The sequence below is a fragment of the Anolis carolinensis genome, chromosome 6 (genome assembly GCF_035594765.1).
Source record: "Anolis carolinensis isolate JA03-04 chromosome 6, rAnoCar3.1.pri, whole genome shotgun sequence".
Taxonomy (NCBI): Eukaryota; Metazoa; Chordata; class Lepidosauria; order Squamata; family Dactyloidae; genus Anolis; species Anolis carolinensis.
Window position 1 is genome coordinate 83,980,204 of NC_085846.1, and position 23,709 is coordinate 84,003,912.

The 23,709-nt window shown below is 40.4% G+C and overlaps 1 protein-coding gene and 1 long non-coding RNA gene across 5 annotated transcripts in view; one reads left to right on the forward strand and one right to left on the reverse strand.

Annotated features, from left to right (window-relative positions):
- Window positions 1-307: 307 nt before the first annotated feature.
- Window positions 308-23,709, forward strand: part of igf2bp3 (insulin like growth factor 2 mRNA binding protein 3) — a 98,448-nt gene continuing 75,046 nt past the window's right edge. The window contains exons 1-4 of one of the 4 annotated variants that reach the window (XM_062957156.1): window positions 308-377; window positions 5,183-5,256; window positions 12,417-12,591; window positions 14,731-14,791. In XM_062957156.1, coding sequence (XP_062813226.1) covers window positions 12,417-12,591; window positions 14,731-14,791 — 236 coding nt within the window. In that variant the 5' untranslated portion in view covers window positions 308-377; window positions 5,183-5,256. Of the gene's footprint in view, window positions 378-5,182; window positions 5,257-11,882; window positions 11,974-12,238; window positions 12,592-14,730; window positions 14,792-23,709 lie in introns of those variants that run through there. The other 3 variants (XM_008112647.3, XM_016994366.2, XM_003222025.4) reach the window with 3 other exon arrangements.
- LOC134292391 (uncharacterized) lies at window positions 3,555-11,787 on the reverse strand. The gene is made up of 2 exons (XR_009999621.1): window positions 11,126-11,787; window positions 3,555-4,007 (listed from the first exon to the last, which is right to left on the reverse strand). It is a non-coding gene; the product is annotated as an uncharacterized LOC134292391 (long non-coding RNA).

The following is a 23,709-nucleotide window of genomic DNA, read 5'->3' on the forward strand; positions in this document are numbered from 1 at the left end:
GAAAGGAGATGAGTGGCATTTCTCCTCCACGGGCTTGTTTTCTCCCTTCCTCCCTTTTTTCCACCCGGATCCCCTCCCCACCAAACAAAAGGGGTCCGGAATCTGAAATGGCGGGAGGCGGAGGGAAAAAGGGGAGGGGAGAACTGGTTTCGCGCCAAAGAGAAGGCCGTGAATGGAGAGAGGCGGGAACCAATCGGAGCGCCGCTGGCTCCAGCGCCAACCAAGCCGCGAGCGGCGATAGGCGCAGCGCTCGGCCAATGGGAGGCGGCCCTGTCCCACACTTCACGATTCAGCGTTCCATCTCTTGAGCTCATGGGCGTTTTACTACGATTCCTATCCAGAGGGATTGTTTACATTGTGAGATCCTCATATCGCAGGTAGTGGATTCTAATCCTCAGGTGCTTTCATAAAGGAATATGCAGCACCAAAAAGGTCTTTTAGATGTAACGGGGTTGCTGTGAGTTTTCCATGCTCAAGAAGCATTCTCTCCTGACGTTTCGCTCACATCTATGGCAGGCATCCTCAGAGCTTGTGAGGTCTGTTGGAAAACTATGCAAGTGGGGTTTATATATCTGTTCAAGGTGGGGAAAAACTCTGCTTGAGGCAAGCGTGAATGCTGCAATTAGTTACTTTAATTAGCATTGAAAAGCCTTGCATCTTCAAAACCTGGCTGTTTCCTTCCGGGGGAATCCTTTGTTGGGTGGTGTTAGCTGGCCCTGATTGTTCCATGCCTGAAATTCCCCTGTTTTTGAGTGTTCTTTATTCATAAGTTTTCATAAGATTCATAAGTTTTGTTAACTGAGCTATGCCTGTACATAGTACAGTAGAGTCTCGCTTATCCAACGTAAACGGGCCGGCAGAACGTTGGATAAGCGAATATGTTGGATAATAAGGAAAGATTAAGGAAAAGCCTATTAAACATTAAATTAGGTTATGATTTTACAAATTAAGCACCAAAACATCATGTTATACAACAAATTTGACAGAAAAAGTAGTTCAATACACAATAATGCTATGTAGTAATTCCTGTATTTACGAATTTAGCACCAAAATGTCACGATGTATTGAAAACATTGACTACAAAAATGTGTTGGATAATCCAGAACGTTGGATAAGCGAATGGTGGATAAGTGAGACTCTACTGTATGTCTTTTCTGCAAATTCACTCTTAATTTTAGAGTTTTTAAAAATACTGGTAGCCAGATTTTGTTCATTTTTATGGTTTCCTCCTTTCTCTTGAAATTGTCCGCATGCTTGTGGATTTCAATGGCTTATCTGTGTAGTCTAGTATAAACACAAGGTTGTCCTGTTGCTATAGTCTCATTTATAATTCAAGATAAATAATAGTCAGATTATGTATATTATTCTATCAATAAAGACCATGGGAAACAAACAATCATATTTAGGAATGTTTTACAAAGACATAACAAACATGTTCATGTTTGAATGTTTTTCAGAATAACTCATAGGTTCCTCTGTGTCATCTGACATGGTGGTTGTTAAATATATCAATGTGAGCAAAATGTGAGGAGAGAATGTGTCTGGCACATGGCCATACAGCCCGGAAAAAACTTACAGCGACCCAGTGATTCTGCTCATGAAAGGCTTCGACAACACATTGTACAGATAATTTTGGAGAAATCCAGTATTCTCTGTCTAAGAACTGCCTATAAAGGAAGTTATTTTTCTCTTAACGAAGTATCATTTTCTGTCTTTTGTTCTGAGTATCCATATGGTCAAGAAGGGAGTACATTAGGGAGGTTCAGGTGTTCTTTATTTGCCCCCAAAATAATAAAAACTATTGATTGAATACTATTTTAAAGCTATCAGTGCTCAGTGCTTTCCTGAGATTATACTGGAGAATGAATGCATTTTGACGCCACTTTTAACTGCCATGACTCATTATTATGGGAATCTGGGATTTTTAATTTATTAGTAAGACACCAGCCCTCTGGCAAAGGCTATGTGTTCATGCTTCTGTAGCACTGAACCATGACAGTTAGAAGCCCCTGATGGTGCAATGAGTTAAACCCTTGTGCTGGCAGGACTGGTGACTTGAAGGTTGGGTTGCTGACCTGAAGGCTGCCAGGTTCGAATCCTACCCAGAGAGAGCGTGGATGAGCTCCCTCTATCAGCTCTAGATCCATGCAGGGACATGAGAGAAGCCTCCCACAAGGATAGTAAAACATCAAAACGTCCTAGCATCTCTTGGTCAACGTCCTTGCAGACGACCAATTCTCTCACCCCAGAAGTGACTTGCAGTTTCTCAAGTCGCTCCTGACACGAAAAAAAACCATGACAGTTAAAAGTGGGGGCAAACTGCACTCATTCTACAGTGTAGATGTGCCGTCTCACTTATTTGCAAAACATGCCAAAGCCAGAAAATTGGTTTTATTGATTAAATATGATTTTAAGCATATTTCCCAAGCAGGAGTGGAGAAAAGGAGATGGTTGTATGCCTCAATGTGAAGCTTTTTTATGTGGCACTGGGCAAGGGAGGAAAGGTGTTTCACATGGGGTGCTGTTCACATATTGAGTCAGCTGTTGATATATCGCAAGCTCAGAAATCCAACTGGATGGTGTAGCAAACACAGGCTGAGTATCCCTGGATCTAAAATGCTTGACACCAGAAGTATTTGGAATATCTGTATTTGCAGACAGTATATGAACAGGATGAGAAGGAGTGCCCGGTGGTGCAGCGGGTTAAACTGCTGAGCTGTTGAACTTTCTGGCCAAAAGGTTGCAGGTTTGATTCCGGAGAGTGGGGGTGAGCTCTCAGTGTTAGCCCCAGCTTCTGCCAACCTAGCAGTCTGAAAACACGCAAATGTGAGTAAATCAATAGGTACCGCTCCAGCGTAAAGGTAATAGCGCTCCATGCACTCATGCCAGCCACATGACCTTGGAGGTGTCTATGGACAATGCCGGCTCTTCAGCTTAGAAATGGAGATGAGCACCAACCCCTAGAGTCGGACACGACTAGACTTAATGTCAGGGGAAAACCTTTTCCTTTACATGGCGAGATATATTGAGATGCATCTATACTGTGGAATTAATACAGTTTGGCACCACTTTAACTGCCATGGCTCAATGCTATGGAATTCTGGGAATTGTCATTTTACAAGGAATTCAGCTTTCTGTGCCAAAGAGTGCTGATGCTTCAATACAGCTCCCAGGATCCCATAACAGTGAGCCATAGCAGTTGAAGTGGTGTCAAACTGCATTAATTCCATAGTATAGATGCAACCTTGGAGATGGGACCTAAAAGTTAAATTCATTTATGTTTTGAAGGGTGCATTACACTATAGAATTCATTCAGTTTGACACCATTTTAACTTCCATGAGATAATGAAAAATAGTTTTATAATGTCTTTAGCCTTCTCTAAATAGGATCTAGTGCCTCACCAAACTCCAAATCCCAGGAGCCCACCGCAGAGTCCTGGCAGTTAAAGTGGTGTCAAACTGCATTAATACTACAGTGTAGATGCACCCTTAAACACATTTATAATCTATTGCTGGTATAATAATCATAAGAGAATATAGAAAAAGCCTGAAGGTAATTTTATACACAATATTTTATTATTTTGTGCACAAAACAACATTTGTGTATATCGGAAAGCAAAGATTTCCCTGCCTCAGCCACCCAAGTGGACAATTTGGGAATATTTTGGATTTTTGTAAAAGATGCTCAACCATGTTATGCTATACCAAAGGCAAGATGGGGGTCGGGAGGGATATTTTAAAGGGGAGGGGCAAAAAGGAAAACCACACAAACTGGATTTCCTCTAATTTTGAGCTAGGATTTCTGGTAGGTTTGGAATAAGCCCTCCCCAAATTCCTGCAGTTTCAGGCATCCATTTCCTCCAGTCTTCTCCCCACCCCTGAAAGGCAGTGCTGACTGGCTTCCTGCACACTTCCAACTGTTCCATCCACGCCCCTGCTGTAGTCCTAAAAGGAGAGTGAATGCTTTCTCTATCTTCCATGCTCTGCAAATCCAGGGAAACCCAGTTCTGTTAGAAAAAAAAGAAATAGGTCAGAGTTCATTAGATCTTCTGGCTCGGGTCTTTGGAGCAGGCAACCTCACAGATGTCATCTCCCTAACAGCAAGTGTATACTCACAATTTTAGTGGTTTTTAGAGCCAAAATTATTCACAGTTTAACCCTTGCATAAACTTTATTTTCCTATATTCTTTTTCAATTTTCCAGTAGCAACAGATTACAAGTGGGAACTCTTCAAATGTGTTAAACAATTAGAAGATAAATATCTTTTTGGGGCTAGTACGACGTAAAACATTTACATCTTATCATTGCTTCAGTGTTTAATGTTTAAGCTGGGTTTTTTTTGGTCAGGGTTTTTTTTTACTATGTAGAACAGCAAATTTAAAAGATTTTAATATTTGAATCTAATAATTATTTTGCTAAGAAAATTGTTAGTAATTAGTACATTGGAAAGATCTATAAGCTTCAATGAAGGCATGGATTTTATTAGCTCTTCAAAATCAAACATACTTATAAGTATTTTGGAAAATTACTGAGCTTAGTTGCCAGGAATCAGTTAAACACTGACTGGAATAAATTACAACTTGTATCTAATAAAACATTGATTTTATTTACCTACTATTTTTATGTAATGTTGGGAATCAAAAATAAATAAAAGCCTTTATTTTGCAAATTGGTCCTAATTCATTCTTATCTAAATGTTTATATTAATTTACTGTAGGTAATCTTTGGAATATCTCTCTTACAAAATAATCAACTTTCTTTGCTGTAAGAGATTTTAATCTTCCTTATTTGAGGGGGAAATTTTGCAGAATCTAAACATGACTCAACTTTAAGGTTTCACAGATTTTAACATTGCACTGCATATTATTCATGCCATTGCAATGTTGGCATTGCAAGCTATTCTTACCATATTATTTCCACATAGTTTTGAATTACATTTGTTCACTTTAATTCTGAGATTTATGAAAAAAAGAGAAAAATAATTCATTCCAGGAGGGCAAAGGAAAAACAGTGAAGCTATGCTTGTATAGTCTTCATTTAGACTACAAACATTATTTCTCAGGATAATCGCAGACTAAAAGTAGAAACTTGATTTTTGGTAGAATATTACTCATAGGAAATAATATTTTAACTTTTTCCCCAAATGCCAATTTTTGTTACAATATTTATATTTAAATTTCAGAACTTATGGTAGGAAAAGAAAATATCCAACAGGAACAAGCAAGACTGCTGAAAGTGTATTGAAACAAACAAAATGTATGTATGTATTTACTATATTTATATACTGCCTTTCTCATCTCTGGAGGGGACTCAAGGCAGCTTACAACATATTAATGGCAGAAATTCAGTGCCAATATACATATAATAGGGAAAAAATCATAATAACTAAACACTAACATATAGCTATAAATTAAAACCATTAAAACCATTAAACATATACAAAAGATTTCCCCACAAATCTGACATGTTCTAAAACAGGTTTTCAAAAAGGTTTTCAATTTAACTGGTCAATACAATTTAATGAAACTATCTGTCCAAACTAAAAATAACAACAAAAGAGGACTGTATCAATTTAGTTGCGCAAAGGTATCAAGGCAATGTGAACATTTTGCTTTTTTTCTATTGCTATTTCTTTTATAAAATATATATTTATCTATTTATTTTCTGTATTTATATACCGCTTTTCTCACCCAAGGTTGACATGACTAAAATGTAATTTAAGTCTGCTGAAATATACATAAACCCCAAAGCATTTGATGATACTTTCATTTGGTACAATATCACTCTGACAAAGGTATTATTGTCCAAAATACTTCAGCAGACTAAAATTACATGTTTTTAGTCATGTGAACCCTACCTAAAACTGGAGTTTCAAAACCTACACCAGAAATCTAACGAATCATTACCACAAAATATATAACCCATAGTACTTAAAAGTTAACACATAGTTCTAGGTTTCTTGTTAGATTTTATGATTTGGTTTTATATGTATGTTAGGCATTGAATGTTGCCATTATTATATTGTAAACTGCTTTGAGTCCCCCCTGGGGTGAGAAAAGCGGAATATAAATACAGCAAATAAATAAATAAATGTTTTCAAAAAGGAATAGTAATAGAAAAGGCAAGATGCATGGGTTACATAATTTTCACATTGCCTTGATACCTTTGTGCAACTGCTGAAGGATACATAAATCCCAAAGCATTTGATGATACTGTCTTTGGATACAATCACTCTGACAAAGGTATTACTGTCTAAAATACTTCAGCAGACTAAAAATTACATTTTTAGTCATGTGAACCTTAAAACGGGAGTTTCAAAAAGCTACATCAGAAACACAACTTTATAATCATTTCTACCAAATATGTAACCAGTAGTATTTAAAACAAAAAAAGTTAACAGAGCGTTACATGTTTCTCGTTAGATTTTATGATTTGGTTTTATATGTATGTAAGGCACTGAATTTTGCCATGATTATGTTGTAAATAATATGTAACCCATCGTACTCAAAACAAGTACTATAGTACTTAAAACCCACCAAATACGTAACCCATAGTACTTAAAACAAAAGTTAACACATCATTACATATTTCTTGTTAGATTTTATGATTTGGTTTTATATGTATGTTAGGCGTTGAATTTTGCCATGATTATGTTGTAAATAATATGTAACCCATAGTACTCAAAACAAGTACTATAGAACAGTAAAGTCTCGCTTATCCAACGTAAATGGGCTGGCAGAACGTTGGATAAGTGAATATGTTGGATAATAAGGAGAGATTAAGGAAAAGCTTATTAAACATCAAATTAGGTTATGATTTTACAAATTAAGCACCAAAACATCATGTTATGAAACAAATTTTACAGAAAAAGTAGTTCAATACACAGTAATGCTTTGTAGTAATCACTGTATTTATGAATTTAGCACCAAAATATCATGATATATTGAAAACATTGACTACAAAAATGCATTGGATAATCCAGAATGTTGGATAAGTGAGACTCTGCTGTACTTAAAACCCACCAAATATGTAACCCATAGTATAGTATAGTACTTAAAACAAAAGTTAATGCATCATTACATATTTCTTGTTAGATTTTATGGTTTGGTTTTATATGTATGTTAGGCATTGAATTTTGCCATTATTTTGTTGTAAATAATATGTAACCCATAGTACTTAAAACAAGTACTATAGTACTTAAAACCCTCAAACATGGAACCCATAGTACTTAAAACAAAAGTCCTGGGAATGCTTTAACCATCCATCCTCCTTAGAGCCTACCCTTCTCAATTCACTATCTATGCATAGCAATGAGCCTTTTCCTTAAAGCGAATTCTTAAAGCAAGACTTACTAAAGTCCTAAATATTAAAACACAATGCTGGCTTTTCTGTATTCTTCCTTTCTTTTGTGTGTGTGTGTGTTTTCCAGGCCACATTTTGTTGTTTGCCCTGGAACCAGGCTCCACTCACTCACTGTCTCTCTCTCTCACACACACACATACACACACCCTGACCCCCTCCCCCTACAAACCCACCATTGTGCTCTTTACAAATGTTGAAAATTATGAATGGTTCCTTGAACCAAGAGAGGAGGGGGAAAGAGAGAGAGAAGGGAGGAGGAATGGGGGTGGATTCTTCGGCTATGGTAATCCTAGGGCTGCCTTGTCTGACCATGCCCAGCGCTGCTCCCCTTCCCCTTTAAGAAAAAAATAGCACAAAACCCACCATTAACTAAATTTAAACAGAAAGGAGGGGGAAGGGAGGCAAGGGCTTGGAGGTAGGGGAGGGAGAGAGGAGCACGCTTTTCTCTGCCCTCCCACTTGCTTTTGATTCAACCCCCTCCAACCGGCCTCCACCCCTTTTGTCCTTCGATTCATAACGTCCAGGGCGCATCACCAAGGCTCACCAAAGCGCCAGAAATATCACTATGCAAGGGAGAAAAAGGAGGGGTGTCAGGGTGAGTGGGAGGGAACTGTTTCAAGGAGACCCTTCCCTTCTTCTTCCCGGCCTCACCAAGACCCCGGCTTTTTATGATCCCTTTTCTTTCCTTGGGCAAGGAGCCAATGGCCAGCAAGAAAGCCAAGCCAGTCACTAGACCAAACGCACATGGATGGGATGCTGGGGATGCTTATATATCCTGAAAACTGGAATGCCTGTAGCAATAATAAATGACCAACTCTCTATTTACTTGCTATATTTATATACTGCCTTTCTCACCCCCTGGGGAGGGGGTACACTCAAGGCGGTTTACAACACATTAATAGCAGAAATTCAGTGCCAACATACACATACAGTAGAATCTCATTTATCCAACATAAACGGGCAGGCAGAACGTTGGATAAGTGAATATGTTGGATAATAAGGAGGGATTAAGGAAAAGCCTATTAAACATCAAATTAGGTTATGATTTTACAAATTAAGCACCAAAGCATCATGTTATACAACAAATTTGACAGAAAAGGTAGTTCAATACGCAGTAATGCTATGTAGTAATTACTGTATTTATGAATTTAGCACCAAAATATCACAATCTATTGAAAACATTGACTACAAAAATGTGTTGGATAATCCAGAACGTTGGATAAGTGAGACTCTACTGTAATAGGAAAACAATTCATAACTAAACACTAACACATAGCTTATGAATTAAAACTATTAAACATATGCATATACAACATCTAAACACTAAGACAAAGTATCAAAGCATCCTAATAATAAATACTAAAACACTATAAAGGTGGTTTACAACACATTAATGGCAGAAATTCAGTGCCAACAGACATAATACGAAAAATCATAACTAAACACTAACATAGCTTATGAATTAAAACTATTAAACATATGCATACGCAACATCTAAACACTAAGACAAAGTATCAAAGCATCCTAATATATTAAAACACTCAAGGCGGTTTACAACACATTATTGGCAGAAATTCAGTGCCAACATTCATATAATACGAAAAAATCATAACACTAACATACCTTATGAATTAAAACTATTAAACATATGCATACGCAACATGTAAATACTAAGACAAAGCATTAAAGCATCCTGATATAAACATTAAAATCACATTATCCAAAGCATCTATCCAAAACAGATAGCATTTTGAAGGATTAATCCCAGCTCATATGTTGTCAAAGGCTTTCATGGCCAGAATCACTAGCTTGTTGTCAGTTCTCTGGGCTGTATGGCCATGTTCCAGAAGCATTCTCTCCTGATGTTTCACCACATCTATGGCAGACATCCTCAGAGGGTGTGAGGTCTGTTGGAAAACTACGCAAGTGGGGTTTATATATCTGTGGTAGGTCCAGGGTGAGAGAAATAACTATTTTCTGCTGGAGGAAAGTGTGAATACTGCAATTAATCACCTTGCTTACCATTGAATAGCCTTACAACTGCAAAGCCTGACTGCTTCCTGCCTAGGAGAATCCTTTGTTGGGAGGTGTTAGCTGACCCTGATTGTCTCTTGTCTGGAATTACACTACTCTGATTTCTGAGTGATGTTCTTTATTTACTGTCCTGATTTTAGAGATTTTTTAATACTGGTAGCCAGATTTTCTTCATTTTTGTTCATAGGGACCACCAAACTCAGCATTGCCCAGACATGAATCAAAGAACATAAAAGGCACTGCAGACTAACTCAACCAGAGAAGTCAGCCATAGCAGACCACTTGATGGACCAATCTGGACACAGCATATTATTTGAGAACACAGAAATACTGGACCATTCTAAGAAACCACCATGTCAAACTACGCAGGGAAGCCACTAAAATCCACAATCATGTGGACAATTTCAACAGCAAGGAGGAAACCATGAAAATGAACAAAATATGGCTACCAGTACAGTAGGGTCTTGCTTATCTAACATTCTGTATTATCCAACGCAGTCTGCCTCCTGCCCGAATCCACAGCTGTTTCTCTAGGTAGCAAGGACTGAACTTTTTACAGATTTAACTTCTAACAATGTTGTTACTGTAAGATCATTTGATGCAATTCTATCTTTATTTGTAGTCAATTTTTAGTAGTCAGTGTTTTTGTAGTCAATGTTAACAATCCATGGCAATATTTTGTTGCTAAATTCTTATATGTAGTACAGTAGAGTCTCACTTATCCAATGTTCTGGATTATCCAATGCATTTTTGTAGTCAATATTTTCAATACATGATGACATTTTGGTGCTAAATTTGTAAATACAGTAATTACTACATAGCATTATTGTGTATTGAACTACTTTTTCTGTCAAATTTGTTTTATAACATGATGTTTTGGTGCTTAATTTGTAAAAACATAACCTAATTTGATGTTTAATAGGCTTTTCCCTAATCTCTCCTTATAGTCCAACATATTCGCTTATCCAACGTTCTGCCAGCCCATTTACGTTGGATAAGCGAGACTCTACTGTAATTACTCTATAACATTCCCCTGCACTGAACTGCATTTTCTGTTGATTTGTTGTAAAATCACTGTACAGTAGAGTCTCGCTTATCCAACATTCTGGATTATCCAACGCATTTTTGTAGTCAATGTTTTCAATACATCGTGATATTTTGGTGCTAAATTCGTAAATACAGTATTTACTACATAGCATTACTGCATATTGAACTACTTTTTCTGTCAAATTTGTTGTATAACATGATGTTTTGGTGCTTAATTTGTAAAATCATAACCTAATTTGATGTTTAATAGGCTTTTCCCTAATCTCTCTTTATAGTCCAACATATTCGCTTATCCAACGTTCTGCCAGCCCATTTACGTTGGATAAGCGAGACTCTACTGTAATTACTCCATAACATTCCCCTGCATTGAACTGCACTTTCTGTTGATTTGTTGTAAAATCACTGTATTTAAAAAAAACTAAAATCAGGACAATAAATAAAAAGCAACACTCAGAAAACAAAGGTATCCAGACATGAATCAATCAGGGATGGCTAACACCTCCCAACAAAGGATCCCCCCAGGCAGGAAGCAGCCAGGCTTTGAAGCTGCAAGGCTTTTCGATGCTAATCAAGGTGATTAATTGCAACATAAACCCTTGTCTCCAACAGACAAAGAGTTCTTTCTCCCAACCTGGATCTTCCACAGATATAGAAACCCCACTTGCATAGTTTTCCAACAGACCTCACAACATCCTCAGAGATAGGATGTTGCCATAGATGTGGGCGAAACGTCAGGAGAGAATGCTTCTGGAACATGGCGATACAGCCCAGGCGCTGCAAATCTCCCCAATATTTTTGCGCGCGCCCTCGACTCTCCAAGAGAGCCCATTTGGTCGCCTTCGGGTTGTATTTTGGGGTGCTCTCCCTGGGCTTCTTTTTCTCGCCTTCCTCCCCATGAGGCGAACAGGAGGCGAGCTGGTTCTCCCCGGAGCCCATCTGCGCCCTCCGTGTGGTAGATCCTCGCCCCGATCCACGCGAGGAAGGCTGGAAACGTGGGAGAGCCTCAGCGTTGCTTTTTACGCACAAGAGAGAGACAGAGACGCGCCAAACGCCTGCGCGTAAAAGTAGAGATATATATAGATCTGTGTGTGTGTGTGTGTGTGTTTAGCAACCCAACCCGGAAAGTAGTAAACAGGGGGAGGGGAGAGAAGCCTCATTCTTTTTTTTTTTTTTTAAAGAAACTTGGTTGCTGCTGAGAGTTTTCCGGGCTGCATGGCCATGTTCCAGAACAGCTGAAGGCAGCAGCCCCTTATCTCCTCCTTCCTCTCCTTTGTGAGTCGCGCTCTTAATTGAAGCGTTGGGATTCCTCGCGTGAGAAGTTGATTTGTAGTTTGAACACGTGGCTCATTCAAAAAAAAAGAGAGAGAAAAAGAGTCGGAATATTCAAGCGATTTCTCTCCCTCCCTTCTTTTTTTTTTTCCAAGAGAGAGGCGGTGCCTGCGATGCGCGCATTGTAACATTTCCATACTCCGCCTGCTTTAGTTGCCACCAAAGAGAGGGCTCTGACCGGGGGGCAAGACAAAAAAAAAAGTACTTTCCTTTATTTCTCCTCCTCAAATTGGGAAAGCGCCGTCCTTAACCTTCCCTTTATTCCCCCCAAATTCCCAGTCCTGGCTTTGGATAACGTTAGTGCACGTTCTGTGCTCCGATTTGCCCTTTTTTTTTTCAAACTCGGGAGTGGGTGTGTAAGAGAGGAAGGAGGGAGAGAGAGAGGGGTGGGGACGGATATAAGCTGCAGTTGTGATTCTTGCCTCCCTTTTTGTGTGTGTGTTTTTTTTGGAAGCCCTCCCCCCTTGGCTTCATTTTATTGTATCCTTTCGGAGGGGGCGGGTTGTTGTTTTGTTGTCTGCTGCTCCAAGCCTGTGCGTGGTGGTGGCTGTCCTCTGTGTGTCTCTTTATTTCCCCCCTCCCTCCCTTGTAAATTATTATTAAGCAAAGCTGTATATTTTTTTATTCGCAATCCACCCAAGAAGATGAACAAGCTGTACATCGGCAACCTGGGCGAGAATGTGAGCCCGCAGGACCTGGAAAGTCTCTTTAAAGAGTCCAAGATCCCTTTCACCGGGCAGTTCCTGGTCAAGACGGGCTACGCGTTCGTGGACTGCCCCGACGAGAACTGGGCCATGAAGGCCATCGAGGCACTTTCAGGTGGGTCGCTTCCTCCCGCCCTCCTTCGCCTTCTTCTGGGCGCCATCCTTTCCCTCTTTCCTCCATACGAGCCCACCGCGTGGTCGCCTCCTCTCTCCTCTCCACGCGCGCTTCCATTGCCATCTCGACCCCTCCAAGTCTCGGGCTGGGACTGCTCTCATTCCGTGGGGCGTCCAAACTGGGCCTTAAAGGCGCTCTTCTCTCTTCACTCTCTTCACAAAAAGCCCTCCCCCCCCCGGTTTTTTGGTGCCACAAGGCCCAAGGCCAGGGCGCATATTGCATACGCACAAACCTCTCCAAAGCCAGCCCCTTAATTCTCTTCAGTCCTCAATGTCGTGCGTGGAATAAGAGGCTAGGAACCGAGGCGGACTAAACAAGGAACCCCCCCCCCCCCCACACACACACACACACTCTCTCTCTCACACACACTACTCTATCGAAAAGGCCCCAATGCTGTTGTGTGGTAAAGCACTCTCTGGCTTCCCTCACGTTTGGAAAAAAAAGCACTCTCTGGCTTCTTCTCCATGCGCGCCTTCTGCTTTCTCTCCGCCCCGGACAAAGGTGGCTTTGGGCGCCCAGGAAGGGCAGGTGGTTAGGAAACCAAGGAAAGAAAGGGATATATATCCCACTGAGGGAACGCTTTGGACATAGGAAGACGAACCCCCCCCCCCCCCCGCTCTGTTGCCTGTGGAGTTTTATTAAATGGTGTTGCTTTGTGACAAGGAGCACAGCTCCCAGCCGGCTTCTCTTGTGATAAGTCAAACTTTTGGCGCTCTGAGGCAAAACAACACCAACAAAACGCGCCCTCCTCGTCTCCCTCCTCTCCCCCACCTTTTCCAGGCCTGGGCCAGTTGTTTCGAGTGTCACTTTTTTGTTGTTATTTCGCTTTCCTTTTGAGCCTGACGCACTCCACATCCTGTTTGTGCGAAAGGCAACTAACACCACGGGCTGGGTTTGTGTATGTGTGAATGGGCTCGCTTGGGTGCTGAGTTTATTCTCTTTCCATCCCATCTTTTGGCCCTTAAGGCCCCTTTCCACACAGCTGAATAAAATCCCATATTATTTACTTTGAACTAGGATATATGGCAATGTGGACCCAGATAACCCAGTTCAAAGTAGATACACTTATCCAACACTCGCTTATCCAACGTCCTGGATTATCCAACACATTTTTGTGGTCAGTGTTTGCAATATATGGTGATATTTTGGTACTAAATTCGTAAATACAGTAATTACTACATAGCATTACTTTTTCTGTCAGATTTGTTGTATAACATGATGTTTTAGTGCTTAATTTGTAAAATCATAATTTGATGTTTAATAGGCATTTCCTTAATCCCTCCTTATTATCCAACATTTTCGCTTATCCAACATCCTGCCGGGCCCGTTTATGTTGGTTAAGTGAGACTCTACTGTATTGTGGGATTTTCTGCCCTGATAATCTGGGTTATATAGGCCCTAAATTGGAGTTAAGGATTCATCTATAAAATTTGGAGAAGGGCAACACTTGAAGGAAAAAATGGAGAATGGGCACCCCCCCACACACAAGTAGAAGTTCCTGTTTCCTCCTGACAAGTTATTAGGGCCCTTCCACACAGCCATATACCCAGAATATCAAGGCAGAAAATCTGCTTTGAACTGGGTTATCTGAGTCCACACTACCATATATCCCAGTTCAAAGCAGCAAATGTGGGGTTTTATTCAGCTGTGTGGAAGGGGCCTTAGAGGCCTGCTCATGGTGCTGTGTGGGTGTTGTATTTGTGTCCACTTAATATTTTTACATATCACATTGGAAGAAAATAGAAACACACACCAATGTAAGAGGGACAAACCTTTTAATATCTATCCAGGCATTTATTTTGGAACTGCTCTATTTGAAAAAAAAAGCCCAACTTCAATGATTTCATTAACATTCCGCCTTTTCTTCCAAAGTGGGGCTACTTGACTTGTAATGGTCGAATATTCCCTCTGTGTTTCTGTTCTTACTGTGCAACTTTTTGAATGAGTGAGGAGACTTCACATGTTGCATTTGTGTTTCCTGTACTGACCTCATTCTGTTCAGGAGGGGCCCTCAAAGATGGAATGAACACAAGGGAGCACAATATTTCATTCTAAAAATCAGTTTATTATTGTTTGCAGGTAAAGTTGAACTGCAAGGTAAACTCATAGAAGTTGAACATTCAGTTCCCAAAAGACAAAGGTAATTTATTTCAAATATATGTATATTTTTGAATTTATATAATTTATTTAATGGGAAGTAGGGAAGAACCTTAATACCTTTATCAGCCTGGTAGATAAAAGATAGACTATTTTGTGATATTTGTGTAATATTGCTCTTATCTTAAATGCTGGCTGTACAGAATTTTGAACTCAATAAAGAAGGAAACTACTTTGAAAACATTTGGGTGGGAGAGTAATTTCATATGGAGATTCACTATGCTGAAAGATAAATAAGACAAACTACAAAGGCCTGACACATCTGTCTTTTTTCATTTTGAAAGTTTGCTTACGTGAAATTGTAGAGACTATTTTTTTAGACTATGGTTTATTTTTTTAGATAGGCTTTGTTTAAGTTGAGCTACAACAGATATTCCTATGTAGCTTTACAAAATATACTTAGTTGGAAGTTTTGTGTAGTTTGGAAAGTAAGTACTGCAGTATGAGAAATAATTTTTCACAAGGCCTAATGGGTGAAAACTGTGAATCAATAAAATCGGTGTATCAATAATCAAGAAATTCTTGGGGTAGTTAAATCTTGCTTCTATTTCTTAAATGGTTAGATTAAAAAATAATCACAGTTGTCTTCAGAAAACAAACTTGCTTGTTATTTTCTCTTATTATTGAATAGATGGTCATGGATTTTGCCCATGTAGAGTAACCCTTCTTAGACACATGCATTTTAGAGAGGTATAAAATAGATGTTTGGAAATACTAACAATAGGTATCTCATCTGTGGAATTAGATTTGTTATGCCAAATGTACAAGGTTTTGTAAGCAAGTATAAATTTGATTAAGAGAGTTGAGAAGTGGAATACTAGGGCTAAGAGCAGACTCTATTGGCATAGGATATGTCAGTGTTATCTCATATTTATTTTAGTATACTTAGTAGTAATAGTCTATTGAAACTTGGCCTATCAGCTATATTTTACATTTTAAAAATCAAGACCAGTTTCTTTAATCACAGCATTCATTGTCTATATGTGCATTTTGAAAGTGATTGAAATCAATAACCTGTTCTAACATGAGCCAAAGTAGTTGTTTATTAGTCAGTGTTACATATTTCAAATAACTAATAGTGTTGTGTTTGAATTTTTAAATTCATGAAAATTCCAATGGTTATATATATAAATAAATAGAAACTTGCTGTGAATGTAGGAAAAGGTTGTTGTGGTGTATTTATGTTGTTTTGGTCATCTTCTATTTAGCAATAGTTAAATCATATGATACTAAAATACTGAGGTTTTTCTTTCATGTTCTATTGTTTTGAGTTTAAAGAATAATTTTCAGGGATGCTATAATGTGCATCTGATTAAATAGAGATATGTCAAATATTCTGAAAGGCGTTTTAATATGACTACTCATTGAAAGAATTTTCTGATGAAAATATTTTTAAAATTATCACCATATTTCTGATGGTGATCAGATATAAAGCTTTAACAGAATACAAAAGTGCATGTGTGCTGTAAGTTTAACAAGGTCTAGTACTGAGGCTAACAAAACATCCAGTGTCGTGGTTTGCACACTTGCAAATAAGTCCAACTAATCTCACTGGGACTTGGTTCCTAGTGAATCATGCATTCTGCTGTAAATAATAGTTTCAATGGACCTATTTATGTTTCAAAATGTACAGATTTTCTGCTTTCTTCATGTAAGACATTGACTTTGTGCAGCAAGTAATTGTATCATCTACCAATAAATGATTGTATTTTGATTTTTTTTTTAAAAAAAACATCATTTATTTAAAGAAGCACATAAATGATTATTATGTGTGTTTATGCAGGGATTGCCTAAGTATATCATGATGATACATGTACAGCAAAAATTATGTCTAGTAAGTTATGGATTTGGCATTAGGATTCTGTCTCTTTCCACTTCCCTTTCTCTCCTTCTTTCCTTCTTTCTTTCTCCCCCCTCCTTTAAAAAAAAAATTAAAACATTGTGAAGTTGACATCAATTTGGAACTGGTTTGCTTGGATAAATTGTTCAGTGAGAGTCAAAAATAATTCAACAAATTAATTGGCAAAATAATTTTATTGGTTATTATTATTATTTATTCATTTCTATCCCGCTTTTCCCCATGGGTGGGCTTCAAAGCGGCATACAAAGTTTAAAAACACCAATACATGTACGTCAATACATAACATACGTAATTAACTAAAAACATCAAACACCAATTTAAAGAAATAACCCAGTTTGAACGCCTCCTATACAGCAATTAAAACTTACAACAAATATAATTAAATACCATTAAAATTCCCAACCTCAGGCCACTAAGGTTATTTGAAAAATCGGTTAAGTAGTCCTAAGATACTCCGTTTTCATAGGGACGATGTCACAGATGCCAGGACCAATAAAACATTCAGAAGTGAATTTTACAGTAGTTATTTGGTAAAGTGTAAATCTACATTAAATATATTGATACATATTTTCAAAAAGTATGTTCATTGTGGCCGAGATAAAAGTTTTTGTTCATTTAATGGTAGGTTTCTTTGCTCTTTAGTTGTAGATACTTCCTTCTCAGTCAATTTGGTGAGACCATGTGGTTGGAGTAGACACTGGTGTATTGTTAATCCATATCCTCTCATATTGGTGTCAGGATTTCTAACAAAGGTAATTAACCTTGAAAACTAGTCTGGTTTGTTATTTAAAAGGTCTTTTTTTAAAGGCCCAGCAGTTACAGCATTCCAGTAGTTTGGACTTTTAGTGTGAGAAAGTACACACCCAAAAGCAACCTTTCTATCTGCTGTGAAAGGCAATTTTACTATGGTGTTTTAAAATATTGGAGCAGGCAGATTATATTGTGATTGGAGTAGGATAGAGGGAATGGTCTAGATGTTCCTAGCAGGAGATGTGGTGGAGAGAAAAGACTTTGAGGATGGAGTTGGAGAGGCACACATTGTTTATACTATGGCTCTAGCTTGGAGCTATTGCTGACTTACTACAGAAACCTCAAGGGGACACAAAAGGAATGTAGGGTTTTTTGTTCCATAACCATATGGATCGTAAAAACCCTTTAGATATATTATGAAAGCTTAGATTACTTCATCCAGAGCTTGGAAATTGCATTATAAGAATGTTTGCTGTTTGTCACATGTTCCAAAAGAATGTGGAGTATTCTTAGCTGTGATCATACATTCCCACAAATTGGGGGGGGAAAAAACACTTGCAAAACAAGACAGTACATGCATATTGGAAAAACTGTGTGCAAGCCCTTTAGAATGCTCCATTTCTTGCCACAAGAGCAGCTGTTATCTTGTGGGGCAATATACACACTGCAGCCTGATTATTCAGATTGTACTGATGTCATTTGTTGTGTGATGGATAGTTTGGCTTGGTAGGGGGATGGGTGGGCATCTGATACTGGCCAGCTGGGGGCTGCCGATTGAGTCCGTTCAGGAGGAGTTTGAATATTCTTTAGCCCTTTCAAATTACATGTTTGTGACATTTATTAACCTAAAATTAGAATCCCTTTGGAAGCAGTGTTCCAGCTGGAGGCTAGGTGCTAATCCATTTTGGGTTTTGTTTCGTTGTTTTTCCTTTGGGCTTGAAAATGAAATGTCATGTTCTTCTAACAATGTAGAAATGATGGTTTGGTGCCCAGATATTGAACAGTGGGCACTGAGGCTCAGTATATATGTATATCTGGATCAGAAGTGGGTAGCCTTCCTGCACCGCATGCCCCTTAAGGACAGGAGGCATGTGTCAAGAAGCGAGCGTAAGTGGTAAAATAAATGTACACGTAAATTTTCCTTGTCCCATCTATGAATGCTGAGATCCCATCATTTCTTGCCTTCCTTTCCCACCCAATTGGAAAGTAAATGGTGGGGGTGAGTATGCAGTTTAATGGGGAGGAAAGCATGCAGGAATGCCGCTGGACATGCTGGCCTCCACATTTCATTGAGCCCCATAACAGATGCTTTAGGGTTTTGCTGAATGCAGTTGTCACGAGGGGGAAATTCTTGCAGAAAGATATCCCTACACACCACTCCCACCATCATAATTGCATGCCACAGATCTGAACAGAGGGTTTTACATATTACAGTGGAAAATGCTGCAGTGGCAACATGGGCAACTGCATGGGACACATAGATGGCTTTGTGGGTCCATAAGCTATCTGTACATGCCATGAGTTTTAATTAGGATAGTATAACAGACGTGGAAAATGAACCTTCCTCTGAAAATGTTTCTAAAAGCAACTAAAATGTCAGAAAGTTCAATGGATATTGAACTTGGGAAGAAGCAGTTCAGGCAGATATGTTGTATGCTGTGTTGGAATCTTGTGTATAGTATACCACTTCGCATACGCATAGTATTTTTCTGCCCTTGATACATCACTTTTCTGTTTTATATTAACCTCGTCCTTGCAACATATACAAAACTTCATTTTACATTTCATTTAAAGTGACCAGCTATTTTTTAAAAAAATGTCTCCAAAATTGCGCACATGGCCTTGATACCAAAAGAAATGTTACTAGAAAATGTACTGCTTTTTTAAAATGTAAGTTCATGATGTGGGATCTTCCGTATCAAAGAAAAAGTATCCTAACCCCTTACAGGCAAAACAGCTTGCTGAAATATTTAAAATAAGGTAAAATATTTATAGAAAGAATGTGTAGCTTGACTTTTCTTTTTGAAATATAGACACTTAAAATTCACAATTTTTCTACAAAGGGAGATTACTCCATAAGATAGTACAGTGGAGAGCGGTTTTTAGTAGTGTGTGTGAGATCATGCATGTTAATGTGGAAGCATGGCAATGAACCAATAGGATAGTAATACTGGAACAGAAACATTAAGGAAATTGGTTAATTGTTTATTGCTAACATGTAACTATTTCCTATGGAGTCCCCAGTGGTGCAATGGGTTAAACCCGTGTGCCAGTAGGACTGCTGACCAACAGATCAATGGTTCGAATCCAGGGAGAGCGGATGAGCTCCCTCTGTCAGCTCCAGCTCCCCATGCAGGGACATAAGAGAAGCCTCCTACAATGATGGTAAAGCATCAAAACACCTGGGCGTCTCCTGGGGAACGTCCTCAGACGGCCAATTCTCTCACACCAGAAGCGACTTGCAATTTCTCAAATCACTCCTGACATGGAAAAAAAACTATTTTCTATTTATTTAAACATTTATTAATTAGATTAGAACCAGAAGGCTTTACAAAATAAAATGAAATTAGTTTCTGTTGCGGATAAACCCATGTGAGAATTGCCATCGTACTTCCACATTTGTGGTTTTGAATTTTGCAGATTTGATTAAAATTCCCAGATTTCTCTGGGAATCACTATGTGGTCAACGCCTTCTGATTATGGTGGAGTACTTCGGTTAGGAGAAACATCAGCCAACTTTGGTTGCCCAGAGTGGAACACCTCTCTAGGAATCTCTGGGGCATCTAGTGTGATTTGTTGGTCAGTTTCCAGTCATGCTGGGAGACCTAGAAGTTCCTAGAGTATAAGCAATTGCTTTTTTCATGTTTTTTCACTTTCACAGAAGTCCTGTTCTAACACTAGTGAATGTGGAGGGCTGACTGTAATAAAGAAATTCAGAATGAAATTTTGTGAACTTTTAACCAACCTTACATTGTAATTCAGGTGATGGTTTTCCATAGCCTGCTCTGTGAACAGCAGATTTTGAGAGTACAGACTGGGATGGGAGTGGCAAAGGTTATTTTACTTTGCTGACCATTTGCAGCTATAAAGTTAGATATGTAGGGGATAATGCTTATAACTGTCATCCTGTTTAGGAGAAACATCAGCTTGTGTGATGACCCATGGGCCTTGTAGTCCTGCTCAGGACATTGTAATTCCTGATGAAGATGAAAACTTGGGTTTTTTACCTTCCCAGTCTGAACTGGATTCCTCTCAGCCAGATCTTTCCCAGGCAGATCTGGGAACCTTGCACCTGCAAGAAAGTTGTCTCCCAGAAGTATGTCAAACAAGCCCAGAGCCTACTTCTCCCGTATTCTTGCGCCGGGAGTTTTGTAAACAACAGAGAAGTTTGGATTCAGCTTCGCGCAGGAGTGCAAGGATTGCAGCTAAGAATGTGGCCAATTAAGACTGCTTCTCGTGAGAATCTTTGGGGAGTCTCACATCTGGTCTCAGAGTTAGCTTTCGGTTCTGATTCCCAGAGAACTGCTTCGGCGGGAAAGCTAGACTCTATTTAGGTGTTTTACCCGCGTAGTAACTTCGCGGAGTCAATTCGTCAGCCTACGGAGCGGGTCGTGTCTGGACAGCGCGCTCCGATTCAAGCCTCGCTCTCGCTCAAGCCTTGCCTTGCTATCCAGCCTTCGCCTTGCTTCCCAGCCTTTGTTTACCTACGGACTTTGCCTTGTTTCCCAGGACCAATCCTTGCCTTGTACCACGGATTTTACCAAGTTATTCCACGGACCTTGTTCTTGTTCCTAGTTACCTTGTTCCACGTTCAAGCCTTGTTTCAAGTATCAAGTTATTTCCTAGCCTCGCTCAAGTTTCATGGACTAAAGGACCTTGTCATCTCCCCTCACTTTGCTTGGCAAAGTGAGTGTTTCGGTTATTGGATTACAACTTTGGACCTTAATATTTCTTATTGGACATTGCTTTCTTGGACTAATTCTGACCTTTCCTGAAAGGTCTAATTCTGGACTATTTTCTACACTTGTTTTTATTAACTTTATATATTCCTTCAATAAAGATATTAGATAGATTCTGGCCTCTGTGTATGGTTATTGGTGCTCTGCAGCCTGGGTCTTGACAGTTTGACTCCGCCACCCTAAGCACCAATTAACCTCGGCCAGAATGTCTACCGGAGTCGTACCTGGGCCGAGCGGCCAGCCGATTACCTACACCATCGACAAGGAGGAGGTGGACCGAATCCGTGATAAGCTCAATGCACAGGATGGAGAAATAAGGGGTTTGAAGGAACGCGGAATTCGTCTTCCGGCCATGGCGTTGCCAACCAAGTTTACTGGAGAAGCTTCTAAGGTTCATGTCTTCCGTCGCCAATGTCAAGCTTATCTAGAGGCCCGTGCTGCCGAGTTTCCCCAAGAAGACATCAAAGTGGCATGGGTTTACAGTCTTCTAGACGGGCCAGCGGCCAGCTGGGCGACGGCACTGTACGACCAAGCCTCTCCACACCTAAGATCAGCGCAACGCTTCTTGGACCACCTCAAGGAGACTTGGGGAATCGAGGACAATTTGGAGGCAGCCGGTCACAAACTCCGTCGCCTTTTCCAAGGAGACAGACCTATGTCTCAGTATATAGCCGAGTTCCGAGTGCTGGCCCACAACACCGGCTGGAATGATGTAGCCCTCAGGGGACAATTCCGGGAGGGTCTCAACATTGAAATGCTGGAAGAAATCTCCAAGGTGGATCCTCCCCAGACCCTCGAGGCACTCATTGATCAATGTTTACGGGCTGAAGTCATGATTGCCAACAGGAAACAGTGGGTTCGAGGCCAGGGCGGTAGAGCCGGGGCAAAACCCCCCGCTCCCGCCAGCGTTCAGCCACGTCCGGTCTGGAGACCCCCACCGCCAACCCCATACCCCAGAGGGAGCGAGGAGGTGCCGATGCAGTTGGGCAATGTGCGTCCCAGACTAGATGCCGCCGAGAAGGCCCGTCGTCAACGCTTAAACCTCTGCTGGTACTGCGGGAACGGGGGCCACTTCGCCAGAGAGTGCCCAGCCAAAGGGAAGCCTGCCGCCCGTCTTGCGGCGGCGTCCTCCACGGAGACGAAGACGTCTGAGCCGACTGGCACACAGCCGGCGGGGGAAGCCAACGACCGGGTGTAGAGAGGCTCGCCAACCCGGTCAAAAAATCCATCCAAGAGCCGCCAACCGGGGTCCTGTTCCTTCTCGTGGTCACATTATGGTCAGCAAAAAGGGGACCCGTCATGATCCACGCCATGATAGACTCTGGAGCTACCAACAATTTCATCGATAGAGAGTATGCCGACTCTCTGGGATTACAATATCATGATTTCAAGAATGCCCGTGTGGTGCAAGCCATAGACGGCCGCCCCCTCAAGACGGGCCCCGTAAGTCAGTGGTCGGAACCCACCAGGATGTGGATAAGGGAACATATGGAAGAGATTTCCTTCTTTGTTACCGAGGTTCCTCATTTCCCTGTGATTTTGGGAATTCCATGGCTGACTCTCCACGACCCTAACATCTCCTGGTCCAACAGAGAACTGCAGTTTGCTTCACCGTACTGCCAAAACCATTGCCTCGTAGCCAAGGTATGCCACGCCACGGACACCGAGCCCATCATCACCTTGCCAAAGAAGTACTCCGAGTATTGGGATGTATTCAATGAGAAAGAAGCCGAAAAATTACCCCCACATAGACCTTATGACTGTGCCATTGACTTGGTGGAGGGGGCCCCGATCCCGCGAGGGCATCTCTACTCCCTGACTGAACCAGAGCAAGAAGCTCTCAGGGAATTCCTAGAGACAAACCTTCGCAAGGGATTCATCAGACCCTCTCAATCCCCAGCCGCCTCCCCAGTGATGTTTGTGAAGAAGAAGTCAGGGGAACTACGCTTGGTGGTGGACTACAGAGCATTGAACAATATCACCAAGCGGAACAGCTATCCCCTGCCCTTAATCTCGGATCTATTGGATCGGCTTCGAGGAGCCAAGGTTTACACCAAGCTGGATCTTCGGGGGGCTTACAACTTAGTTCGCATCAGGGAAGGGGACGAGTGGAAGACCGCCTTCCAGACCAAATTCGGATTATTCGAGTCCCGAGTTATGAATTTCGGTTTATGCGGAGCCCCCGCAACGTTCCAGCATTTTGTCAACGACATTTTTCAGGACTATCTAGACAGGTTCTTGATAATCTACCTGGACGATTTTTTGGTGTTTTCTAGATCACAATCAGAACATGAGAACCACGTCAAAATGGTGTTACAACGATTGCGGGAT